The sequence below is a fragment of the Corapipo altera genome, unplaced genomic scaffold, assembly GCF_003945725.1.
Source record: "Corapipo altera isolate COAL_440 unplaced genomic scaffold, ASM394572v1 1, whole genome shotgun sequence".
Classification (NCBI taxonomy): domain Eukaryota; kingdom Metazoa; phylum Chordata; class Aves; order Passeriformes; family Pipridae; genus Corapipo; species Corapipo altera.
This window is the reverse complement of record NW_020884873.1, coordinates 19,751,673-19,764,896: the sequence shown is the minus strand read 5'-3', so window position 1 is coordinate 19,764,896 and position 13,224 is coordinate 19,751,673. Positions and strand designations below refer to the sequence as shown.

The window sequence follows — 13,224 nt, the reverse complement described above, 5'->3', positions numbered from 1 at the left end:
CAAGCTGAATACTAATGTGCAAGAACTGCACTTTAGGGTAATCTACCTGTCACATCAGATAATTGGGATATTCCTCTTAATGTCAGCGCCCAGGCTAATCTAACAGTAGCTTGCAGGCCTGGTAATTTCCAAGGCTGGGATTCCTGAAGACGAGTGTGTATCGTTGCTATGTACTGTCTTTCTGCTAGCAGAGGGAGCCGGTGCATCAAATCTTGAAGAACAACAAAAACAAACACAAAACCAATACCCAATAAATGAATTTGAAAACAAATATGCAAAATCCTGTCTATTTGCTACTGATCAATAAAGAAGTTGTTTAAATAACAATTTATCCATCTGTACAATGTAACATCTGGGAAACCTCCCGGCATTACCTTCGCGATCCTCTGTGCCTTGTTCCAGAAAGCTGACATCAAAGCAGTAAAGGAGAGCCATGAGAAGAGACAAGTTCACACCATCCAATGAGCCATCAGCTTCCACTGTTACCTTTTCCAGGTAACTTATGAGGATTAGAGTGTCATCCTTGCTCAGTGGTGACTGACAGGTCCAGACAAACAGACTTTCAGCCAGTGACTGTCGGCATTCTTTAATGAGGTCAGAAACCTTTAGAAGAAAAATCAAACAAACAAAGGGTGAATATACATACTCTAGTAACACATTCAATTAGTCTTTCTCAGTCAATCATGATGACTAGGCTAAGTTAAAAATTACTCTAAAGACAGCAGCTACAGAAAATGTTGGGTTTAACTGCTAAACAACAAAGGCACACTTCTGCTTGTTAACTGCATTCATATTCCCACGTATTTCATGTGAGGTGTGAGTGGATACCCAGGAATATGACCACATGCAAACCAGCATCCCTGTCAAGGTCAGGAGACATGAATCTATACAGAACCTATATAGCTGTAAATGTATCACACAGAAGTCAGATCTCCTAATCACACAACTGCACTGGTAGTTATCTCCAGATAAGGTCATAGTCTTTCCCTTACCTCAAAAGAGATGCCCTCAACTGACTACACAAATACCTAACACGTAAGACACTGAGAAATAAGAAAAACATTTAAAATTAGAAATTCCTTCCCTCAGACAAAATGTTTATATCAACTTCAGAATATAAACATAAATTAAATTTATCATCCCCTATCATATATGGAACAAATATCAAGCCCAAAATAAAGGCTACCAAGCATTTTCATACTCAAAATAGTATTTTTCTTTTTATATGGCAGATTATTGCAAGCTACAACACAAGTAAGCACAGCAGTTCTTGAAAACAAAGTTTGTCTTTTTTCTAACAGTTACACCAAAATTACCTGGTTTTGAACAAACATTTAACTCACTTAATGTCATTCCTCCTCCCAGGCTGAGTTTTAACTGCTTAAAGTCTTATGAACATAATGGAAGTTAAGAAAAAAAAAAGGCAATCACAATCTTTCATAATGGTCTTTGTAAAACTGTATTTTATTTAGCTAAATTATGAGTTTCTAGTAACATTCTTATCCTATATCCATTGTACCTGGCTAAATAAAAAATAAAAGTGCTATGAGCATTTTATATCCTGTAAAATTATATTCATGGTGATGAAGAGAGAAACTTTTCAACATTTAACATAGCAAGAGATTTGTGCACAGACTCCAGCAGAATAATAGTTCTAATCAATACAGAGGGAAATATGGTATTCCATCTAATACAAAGAAAAAAACCTGCTAATGTAAAGCATTAAATGGATTTTGAGGTAAAATTAAGGTAAATTAAGATAATTTAGGTAAATGAGAAGGATAATCTTTGCATAGTTTCTAGATAAATAGCAAAAGTGTCAAACTAATCCTTTCTTTGGTGGAAAAGAAATTGACTCATTATTACATAGAATAATTTTTAAATGGATCACCCATTAGAAGGAAGTTCAAAAATTACAACAGTGATGTTTACAATCTTCCTGCTAGAAAAAATATGCTGCAGCAGTTAGTGTCAATTTTTTTAAAAAAACTACACATAAATACTGTCCTTGGTTACACATCACTTAAAACAAGGCATGACCCAGCATGCTGAAGCGAAAGCAAAAGAGAAATGCAGGAAGCAACCTGGATCCCACACTCATATTGCACAACCAGTGGAGTAGTTACTCTGATCTCTCAGACAGTAACAGACTTTGCAAAAGCAAAGAACTCTTGATGATCTAACTGTATCCTAATCTGTTCAGTAATACAGAAAAATATTCAGACTCAGGGAGTATTTACCTCTTTTCGATGTTTCTCACTGCCCAATCCTCGCTCTCTCTGGAGTTTATCAAATTCATTGTTCAAATCAATGTGAGACACAAGTGTAAGGATCTTCTGAGTCAAACCCTGCTCCATTAAGTCATCTGTAAAGCGTGTTGTCATGGAAATTAACTCCTGACTATAACAGAAAGAATATAAATTTAACAATTAATCATACTTTCCCAGTCACAAAGGAAGTCTAAAATAATGAATCCCATCAAACATATTTGATAACAAAAAAATGTACAAATAAATTATATACAGAAAGTAAAGATGTGCCTCACTAATTAGTAAGCAGTATCCTCTCAAAGCATTATGCTGAATGGATACAAAGTCTTTAGGTAACTCCTGCAGGTGCAGGAACATGGTGAGATACAGTGGGGATCAGCTAGTTAAGATTTCTATTCAAAGGAAAAAGTCCTATACGTGAGATGCACATAACTCACTAGTAAATGCAGTTATCCAGATACTGAACTCTACTGAAGTGGTAAAGCTAATTCTAATGTAATCATTATGTTATGTTTCAGAATTTATATTTACACTAGAACACATCTTTTCATCTTTCTGTAGTCAATCAATCACTGTGCACTGGAAGTTAGCAAAGTGTATTGCTTTCTTTTTCAAAGTGAAAAAAATAGGATTTAATGTTCGCCAGTAGACAATACACTCCTTTAAATAAAGGCAAGAGCCCAGTTCTCTGATTTTGCAGTACGCTGGAAGTCAGAACATTGCAAGGTTCTCAAACAGTGATTAATCAACACTAGTTAGAGCAACACCTACTGGGAGGGTTTCTGAAACAAAACACTGCCAAAGGGTGAAGTAGCATGAAAGAATTGAAAGTAAAACACATATCATATCCTTATAACCCAATAAAAAATATGTGCAAGAAACTTTAACATTATGCTTAAAAAAAGAACATGAAAGCAGCTGCATCAGGTTATGAAAAACAAACAAATGTGAGAATATACATATTCTCTTTAGTTTAATTAGTCCTAAAAGCATCCAAAACAAAGAGTTTTGATCAGCTCATCACCCTAATACAGACCTGAGTTCCAATGTCCACGTCTTGCCTTGGCGTGACTGGATGAGGGTTCGTAGTGAATTGGCAATACATCTTTTTCCATCCCAGTACAACAGAACTGCCACTAGACCTCTTGTAAGACCAGGAAAATGAGGTTGCTGATGTTCTCCTAGGGAAAGAAAATGCATAGAATAGTCAAAAAAAGCCGAACATACACACTTTGACAACATCTCTGTGTCTTTGTATTTCTAACTGAAATACAAATACAGCATTCAAAGTAACTGTGGTCATTCACTATCACTTGGATTTCTTTTAGACATTTAAATCACACATATTTTGTGTGCTATTATTAGAATTAATATTCAACTATTAAAACATCCAAAAATAAAAAAAAAAGTGTAAGGCCAAACACATCTTAGTCCAAATGGTATTTGCAACTGATATGTACCTATCTTCATAATCAATTCCAGCCGATTATCATAAAAATATCTTTTTATTCAAAATTAAAATTTCTGCCAGAATTTACATCAAAAATTCAAGTTCAAAATCGAAAGAGAGGCTGACTTGAAGATGGTTTGCTAAGGCTGACAAATTTGCAAGCTACTTCTTCAATGAATTTTTAAAAGTTAAACGATGAACAGTAGCTAGTAATGATAACTGACAATTACATCTAAACTCTAAAATCAATCTTCTACATGCAAAGAATGTGTCACTCTCCAGAACGCTTCTCTTACTAATCAGTTATTAGATTATGAACCAAACAGTCACATATCAATATAACTAATACATAGTTTAAAGAACCAATATCCATTACACTGCTTTATGGAAAAACTCTAAGTCAATAATTTTAAAATTATGTTTAAATTCAATGATAGAGAAATTAAACCATGAAACCTCCTCAAAATATTCCCCCTTTTGAAATAGTTGTATGTATGAACATTAAGTTTCAGAACACTGCTATCATATTACTTTACAGTGAGAGTAGATTTCTCCTTAGGAACCTTCTATGTTAGGAAGCTAAGGCCTTCACTGATCATTCGTTCACGTTAAGCATACACTTAAATAAGAAGGCCCTATTTAAGCTGTATTTCTCCAGCTCTTAAATATTTTCCCTTCTCACCAGCTAGAAGGAGTTCAACAGCTGCCAACTCTCCAATATCAAAGAGGTCACTGAGGATAAAGGCTTCTCTGATGAGTTGCTCTGGCAAGAGTCTAGTTCCCTGCTGACCCTGGATAGCAACTCCTTCTGTACTTGCTTTCTGAATTTTCTCATGCTGCTGAACATTCTTTGGCTGCAAGAGAAACAAGCATCGGAAGTTATTCAAAATGGCAAGAACAAATACTGAATAAAGATTTACACATTAATCCTTTCTCACAAATACTGTTCCGACAGGTTAGGTTGTAACCATAAAAACAAAGGCAGTGTTTTTAAACACAGAGATAGTAAAGGCATCCTAATAATGCTTCACACTTGCACAGCAGTGGTCTCTTTGTGAGAACGTACCAAAAATAATCTTATACAATGTGCTGACTTTTAGTTTACTCAGAATAATGGAGACCGAAAGTAAACTTTAATATAATTCTCAACAGCTCCATGAAAGACATCCACGATCAGAACTACTGTGTTACTCCCAACTGCTATTTTCTACATCATTCTTTTTCCATTAAACTGAGATGCTAAAATATACTGAACAAAACTCTTACAGTTGACTTAAATTTTCTGACCTATCAGTTAAAAGAGTTGTCTACTATTGCAAAAGTAACACCACTGAAAGAAGATATATTTCTAGTTGTGATCCATCAGCCAAGAAGCAGTGAGGTTTTCCACATCATGTGATATACCTAACAAGACATACTGTAATTTTTAAATTCATGTGTTCACCTGTTCTGTGTGTTCATTAACCAGACTGAAATATGAGCATGGACCAAAACCAGAGAAAATAGTTTTGTGCTTTATTTCAGACACACAAGAGTAACTGAAAAAAGCCAATAGGTGACTGATGGATCATCAGATACTTTTACTTTTTACTTTTCCTTTCAAAATAGCACTCAAACAATGAGAGAAAACAATACATCATAGATAAAATCATCCTGTAAAAGACACAAAATAATATGTATTATTCAAGCTATTTGTATTCTTACAGCAGCACAAGACTGGTATAACACATCTGCATTATGTACTGTAAAAATGTAGAATGAAATGAATGGTCAGAGTCTAAATGGTATGTAAGACAACACTGCAAGACAGATTAAATCATCAACTCTCCAAGTCATTCCACAAAACAGTATTAGCCCAGTACCGGATTTCTGAAGAGAGAGATGAAGTCAGATTTGTGTTTCTTTAAAACCTGGTCAAGACGATGAACAGCTTCAGGTTGCCTTTTCCAAATGGCATTCATTACAGTCTGCCAGATGTCCTTATATGGACCCCACAAGCTGGCAGCTAAAAGAAGAAATAAAACAATGTACTTGAAATGGAGAAAGAAACAAAAAAAATTATTTATTCACTGTTTTCAATAAGTAGACTCTTTTTTAACTTACTGTTACTCCCAGTTTGACAGTATAGACAGTTATGCCCATCAAGCAAAGCATATTTTCCTTTCTTAAGGCAAAAAAAAAAATAACAGTGATGGTCTGATATAAAACCTAATTGCATTTAGGAAGCTAGAGAAGCAGAAAAGATGATGTATGCACCTAAGTTCTGGAGCTGAAAGTCATCTTATAAAGATATTTACAATACAATCACTTAGGTTTAAAAAGAGCTTTAAGATTATTGAGTTCAAGCACTAACCCAGCACTGCGAAGTCCACCACTAAACCACATCCATAAGTGCCACAACTACATATCTTTTAAATCCCTCCAGGACTGTGACCTTACCACTTCTACAGAACACTCCAGAAAAGGACCACCTTCACTATAAACTAAACAACCCATCAAATCAAAACATATGGTACTCTGGGATTACAGCAGATGGCTAAAGAAAAATGGCTTCAACCATTTCCAAAGATTATTATTTGCATGAGCAAGTTGGGGAAAAAAAAATAGCAGTTTAATCAAAAGCAAGCTATTTAATCGCCCTTATTGCTCCTACATTGTCAGAGGTGAACCAGTGTACTGAGCTAGTCAACTGGAAGGGGTGTAAAGTCCTACCTCAATAATAGGAGAAAAACACTATCTGTTGAGAGAGAACAAAATCCTTTGATTACTCAAACTAAAACTGAAATCACTCCCAACAATGGAAAATGGAAATCTCCTAAGCCTCAAAGTATTTCTAGAATGTCAGACCAAAGACTGCCACAGCCTACAAGCACACTTAAATGTGAAGCCATTCAAGCTGAGTAGCTATAAATGAATACATGAACTTAGAAGTGACTGAGGCACTCTTACAAGTGCAAAATGGGCATGAAATACACACACAGGTAGATTTTTCCATTTCTTGATTTTTTTCCCCCCTAGATTACCTATTTTCCTAGTTTTAGTAATATTAAGTAATATCCTTAGAATATTACATTAGGGACAAATTGTCCATGCAAATGACTTGTACTGAAGGTGTGGAAGCGTCTTATTGTGAATTAGGAGGTGTAGCATCAACAAGTAACAGAGTTGTAAAGCTCCCAAGTTATGTTTTATGTTTATATATCCCTGTCAACCTATTCTGCTTCTCCAGGTTCCTCATACAGATTTCCTGGTTAAATGGTTAGCTGCCAAATTTAATAGAAGTTCCACTATGACTTTGAAAAGTTTCCTGACAGAAAGAGGAAGGATATTGAGGACTTACTATGGACAATTTCTAATCTTTCAACCTTACCTGCCTGAATTCCATCCACTTTGGTAAGATTAAGGGATAGCTAAGAACTGGACAGCCGACCTTGAATCTGAATGTAACTTGGCAAGGCCTTCTATTTTTGACATAACCAAAGAAATATCCAATATATGAGGAACTGAAAATGAAGAGCAGTGCTGTCAAAATTTGTTGCCTCTTTCCATCAGTCTGTGTAGAACAACATAAATTAGAAACTAAAACCATAAGATTAAAGGCAATATAAGCCTAATGATACTCTTTCATATTAACTCATCTCTCTCCTCTTAATTTAAAAAATAAAGACAAGTACTTTTGACACCTAAGACACATTTGCTGCTAATATTCTGTAAAAGAAGTTCATAAAGACATGAAATTCCTTTACCAGAAATAGATCAACAAAAATATTACCTATGTTTAGAAGAGACCAGATTATTCTAGAAGCTAGGAAGCTCAAATAAATTAGAGAAGTCTGACCCTGCTCTAAAAATACCACCTCACCTCTTTCTCTACATTGAGAAGTTTCTTTTGCATATTTCAGACCTGAATTTAGTACTACAGCTGAATGATCTCTTCCTTACTAGAAACTGTATCATTCAGAACCCAAACCCTGTAGCAGGAATACTGCACTAGAAGTCTCTTTATCATCAGGAATCATGAAAACAGCACACCAAACTAGTCTTCAGACTTCAACCAGAACTTGTCTAAACTAAAAACCATGTAGATGGAAAATTCGTACCACCTAGTATTATCCCATTAAAAAAAACCCCACAAAATTTTAAAACCAATATTAAACAGAGGTACCTAAGTGTTTCCCTTGCTAGATGTCATTTCTATTTGTGAAACTTTCAGACTTTGCACACCACAAGTCACTGTTAAATTTATTAGATAAACTATATTGCCAATTTTATGGTTTGCCTTCAAGCTACCATGTAAAAACTGATTGCAGGCACTGTTATGTGTTGAGATGGTTTCTGACCCAAAGGTATTATAAGCTAGTGGTGGTTTTTGCATGCTGCAATTTTCCTAGTTGAAAAGCTGCTTTAAGAGGTTGCTGTCCTCCTTCACTCAGAGCCACTTGTTCCCAACCATGGACATACCTGCTTTGTTTACTCTGACAGACCACACTACAAGTCACATTAGTCAAATGATTGAAATTAAAGAAGGGGGGGAAAAAGCAACATGTTCCAGAGTTCTTTCAACATGGTTTATAAAAATCAGAGCTCTCATTAACACAGCTAAGAAAGTGGTCCGGCTAGTCATAAAACCAACTGAAAGACCAATGCCTGAAGCACAGAGGGAATAAACAAGTGGGTAGGGAACAGCAGAGACTTAAACTGAGGAGGAATGTCTCTGGAGAAATGATAAAATAGAACTATGCCTTGCAGAGTAGCCCATATGCAAAAGCACTAGCATTTAATCTAAAATTGCCTTTTTTTTTCTCCTTTTTAATGTACAAGGTAACACTGTGGTATAAAATCAAGTACAAAAGCAACATTTTATCATGGTGTAGCTCCTTCTAACTCTAAGTCTTATGGTAAACCTCTCAAGGTTTACTGAAGTGAAATGTATCTGCACCCCTTCTTGACCAGGCTGCTTATGTTAAGACAGCAAGGTAGATACCCTAATGTAAAGATGCCCCTCCTTTCTATGCAACCAAGGCACCACCTCACAGTAACACAAAATGCTCCCTGAATAATAAGGCAGGATAAGCCAAGTGGAAGTGTAGCAAAGTGAGCACAGAGATAGTAGCAAGTCTCTGAGCAAGACCACTGCTTTCAGTGGTGACTTGGCAGCAGCAAAACTTTGTCAGTTTTACTCTGTCAAAGGAAGAAATCATACAAAACAATAATAAATACAAAACAAACCCTCTCACCTCAAACTCAGTACTAACAAAACCCATCATCATTCATAACACAATTAGAAGTGTCAGTATGGCTGTATCAGGAAAACCTGTAAAAAAGGACAAACTCTCTGCCTTTTTTGAGCATCAGTGTTTTAATTATACAATGTTATCCCTGTCTAGACAAATTTAACTAAAAATAGCTACTATTGGATGAATAATTTCACACTCTAGACTGTGACTGGCTCTCCCACATAAACTTCAGAGTGTAGAGATTTATTTCACTCTTATTACATTACCGAGTCCAACAAACACCAGCAGCAATACACAGTGTCTGCCAAAAACTGTTCAACTATTTTCCTGGCCCATCTGTTTGCTCTTGTCCCTAGCACACAATTCCTTTGCATCAGTCCAAACACATGTACTGTAAGGCACTAAAAGAAATTAAGGACCTAACTTCTCTAACCAAAAACTAATCCAAAAAAAGAGTTTATTTTCAGCAGGATCACATCTACAACCCAGCTATGCTAGAACAAAGATGGATTATTGCAGAGAAAGGAATAAGCACCTAGGATGGAAAAAAAGTTGGACTTTAGCAACCACACTGACTTTTTCCCATTTATGCTGTTTCTATTACTATTAGTTTTACAAAGGCTGACCACCCCATCAGGGCCAGCAAGGAAGGACAGGATGAGTTACTTCTTTTGGTAACAACAGCAGGTGACGTTTATGCCTGAACTTTTTGCCACAGTACAGACTTATGTTTGTCCCCAGAAACAACACAACATAACCTAAGGCAAAAATCTAGTTCTATTGACATAGTTGCTTTATTTTTTTCTCATATTTCATGTACAAAACTCTTTCTTCCCCTATTTTTTTTAATTATAAGGCTGTAGAATCTCTTGCCATGTAATTTATAAATAAAGCATAGTCTCATTTTAACTACTCAGACTTTCACTTTAACAAAGATGCATTTCAGATGAAGGGTCTTTGCTTTATTACTGCTTTTCTGTGAGAGGACAGAGATGTTATTCATTCAGTTAGATCAAAATATCTTTTCTGTAAAATTTGCTCCCCGCTTGACAAAGGAATGGAGGTTTTAATTCTATTAACTAGTCACTATGACATACCAAACCTTAGTTACAGACCTTTTGGGACATTTTGGCCATGCCTATATTCCAGTCATAACTGCTTTTCACATGATCTCCATTCTCCCTCTGTTAACCCAATGAAGCTCAACAACAGCAAATGCAATATCTTGCATCTGAGACAGAATAACTCTGTGCAACAGTAGAGGCTGGGGATCAAGCAAGCAGCTAGAGCAGCTTTATGGGAAAATACCCAAGTGTCCTGGCAGGCAGGAAGCTGAACACAAGTCAGCAGCATATGCTCATAGCAAAGGCTGCCTTAAGGCCTCAGGCTGTATTAATAGAGCTGTAGCCAGCAGATGCAGGGAAGTGATTATTTAAGCATCTCTGAATCCTTCGCTCTAGTACAGTGTCTGGTTTTGGGCTCCTCAGAGCAAGACACTGAAAAAGGGAGCCAAAAGAACAGGATGCATGAGGAAAGGCTAAAAAAACTGACCTTGTTCAGTCTTACACAAAGAACAGTTAAAGAGGGATGGGAGCTTTGTTTCCTTTAACTACTGAAGGGCACTATACACATAGAAAGCAGACAGAGGTACCACAGGAGATGAGCAGCAACTGACCCAAGCTGTAATAACAAAACTTCCAATTAGCCACCAGGGGAAAAAAAAATAAAATACAAGGTGGTCACACCTTGGAATGGAGGCCCAGAGAGACCTCTTGGAGGATCTTCATCCCCACAAGTATTCAAAGCTAGTTTAGATAAAGCCCTGAGCCATCAGATTGAGCTGGTCTTGCTTTAAGGAAGAGGAAGAACAGAAGCACTGCACCCGATGACCTCTTAAATTATTCTCTGATTATCTAGTCATTTCCTTTTGTATTTGTTGTATTGGGCAAGTGCTGTCTTAGGAACCCAAAACTGTTCCTTGTGACACGCTCTAAAAGGACCATGGATGAACCTGATGCTCCTAGTCAATGGATGAGAAACCATCTTCACATTTCCACACTCACTGTGTACTACTGAGCAAGATTCTGAACGTATTTCTTTGTTGCCTTTTATTGCTCACAGCATTAAGAGATGAGTGCAATACCGTCATCAAGATGAGAGCAATACATCTCAGTGTATTGCCTAACCCCATGTGCACTGAGTTATACAGTCCTCTGGAATCAAGGAGCCTTCGCTGCCTCATGTCACACCCTGCTAGGACTACCCAGGCTCAGCGGCAGCTCTGACCAAGAAGATCCATCGCCAGGCACCTCCGGGTGGCCCGAAACCCGGGTACCGCCGCACGGGAGGCCGCTCTCCCCGCCGCCTGCCCGCACCGCCGCAGCCCTTCCCCGCCGCCCGCTCGGGCCTTGCCTCGCAGCCTCACCACGCCCGGCCTGCTCAGGCGGCCACCCCCGCTTCCCCGGACTCTGAGGAGGGGCGCAGGGCCGGTGGCCCGCGGGCGGGGAGCAGGACGGCCGGGGCAAGGCGGAGGAGGAGCCGCAGCCCCGCGCTTGGATTGTTCTTACCCGAATTTACCGCCAACGGTGCCGCCATCTTGGGCAGAGGGAGGCGCGTCGCGGCGCCGGCGCCTGATGAAGGCCCGGCCAATCCGCCGGGCTGCGGGAGCGCGTCCCGCGACTTCCGCCTTTCCCGCATTCGGGACAGCGCAGCCGGCGCCAATCACGAAGCGGCCGCTCCCGCGTCAGCGGCTCCGGCGGGGACAGCGGCGGCGGCCTCCGCGAAGGCGGCGGCAGGGGCAGCCCTGCGGGTCGGGCCCCGCGCCCGGGCTGACGGGAGCTGTAGTCGCAGGTTGATGGTTCGTCGTGTCGGGCGGCTTCGTGTTCGTGTACAGACTTTACCGAGGTGGCTGCGGGAAAAGGAGAGCGCCGGTGTTCTGCATTCCCGCCTTCGCACCTCTGATGTAAATAGCACATCAATTCCGTGCCGTTCAGTTTCTCTTTCCCCCTTCGTTTTCCATGCCTCTCTGAGGGGAGTCTTTCAGAGAATCATAGAATCAGCTGGGTTGGAAGGGACATCCGAGATCATCAGATCCAACCCTTGATCCACTACTGCTGCGGTTACTAGACCATGGCACTAAGTGCCACATCCAGTCTCTTTTTAAAAATCTCCAGGGATGGAGAATCCACTACTTCCCTGGGCAGCCCATTCCAATGTCTGACCACCCTCTCTGTAAAGAAATTCTTTCTAATATCTAACCTAAACCTCCGCTGGCACAACTTGAGACTATGCCCTCTTGTCTTGCTGATAGTTGCCTGGGAAAAGAGATCAATCCCCACCTGGCTATAACCTCCTTTCAGGGAGTTGTAGAGAGTGATGAGGTCTCCCCTGAGCCTCCTCTTCTCCAGGCTGAACAACCCCAGCTCCCTCAGCCTCTCCTCATAGGACTTGTGCTCCAGTCCCTTCACCAGCCTTGTTGCTCTTCTCTGGACCTGCTCCAGCACCTCAATGTCCTTCCTGAACTGAGGGGCCCAGAACTGGACACAGTACTCCAGGTGTGGCCTCACCAGTGCTGAATACAGCACTTTCCTTCTAAACCCTGCCCTGTAAGCTGTTTTCACTGAATATGGTTAAATATCTGAATTCAGATGCTGCACTAGGAGATAAATGTATTAGATTTTTTTTTTAAAACTGAGAAAAAGATTACTAGAATGGCTTCAGTTTCTATGGTTTCAGCCTGAAGTCTTCAAAAAAAATTTTGTTTACAATCTTGTATAGGGACAAAAAAAAACAATAAAAAAACCCCCAAAAAAACCCCAACCAACCAAAAAAAAAAAGCCAACCAAATAAACCCAGCCCTAATAGGAGTTATCCTGTGAAGAAAGCTGCATTTAAAGTATCACACATGAAGAAAATAAAGCAAAAAACATATCTGTACATATACATATCTGGAGCCAAGGAGCAAATATCAGTATCTTAGAAGTATTTTGTGTCTAAGGTTTAGTTACCACCCTCTGTCCCAGTAGCAATCAACTCTCCACCAGAAATTCCCTCCTGTACTACCTTCAGGATAAAAGATTCCACCAAAAGTATTCATTTTCAGTTCCAATAGTTTCCCCTCTTGAACTTTATTAAGACAGTATTTCACAGTTGCAAAACCCTGCCCAATGAACTAGACCCAGGGGAAACTGGCAAATTAACTATCTTTGCTTCTCTGGATCTCCCCTATAATATGATGGCAGAGAGAGCAGTGGTCCTGGGGTGAGAG

At 39.1% G+C, this 13,224-nt stretch overlaps 1 protein-coding gene across 2 annotated transcripts in view; it reads right to left on the bottom strand.

The window, feature by feature from the left end:
* NUP205 (nucleoporin 205) overlaps positions 1 to 11,631 on the bottom strand; it is a 50,573-nt gene extending 38,942 nt beyond the window's left edge. The window contains exons 1-8 of one of the 2 annotated variants that reach the window (XM_027668078.1): positions 11,525 to 11,555; positions 7,091 to 7,223; positions 5,583 to 5,725; positions 4,403 to 4,574; positions 3,307 to 3,451; positions 2,241 to 2,400; positions 375 to 603; positions 47 to 211 (exon numbers count right to left, since the gene is read on the bottom strand). In XM_027668078.1, coding sequence (XP_027523879.1) covers positions 47 to 211; positions 375 to 603; positions 2,241 to 2,400; positions 3,307 to 3,451; positions 4,403 to 4,574; positions 5,583 to 5,681 — 970 coding nt within the window. In that variant the 5' untranslated portion in view covers positions 5,682 to 5,725; positions 7,091 to 7,223; positions 11,525 to 11,555. Of the gene's footprint in view, positions 1 to 46; positions 212 to 374; positions 604 to 2,240; positions 2,401 to 3,306; positions 3,452 to 4,402; positions 4,575 to 5,582; positions 5,726 to 7,090; positions 7,224 to 11,524 lie in introns of both variants that reach the window. The other variant, XM_027668073.1, reaches the window with a different exon arrangement.
* Between the last annotated feature and the right edge of the window lie 1,593 nt (positions 11,632 to 13,224).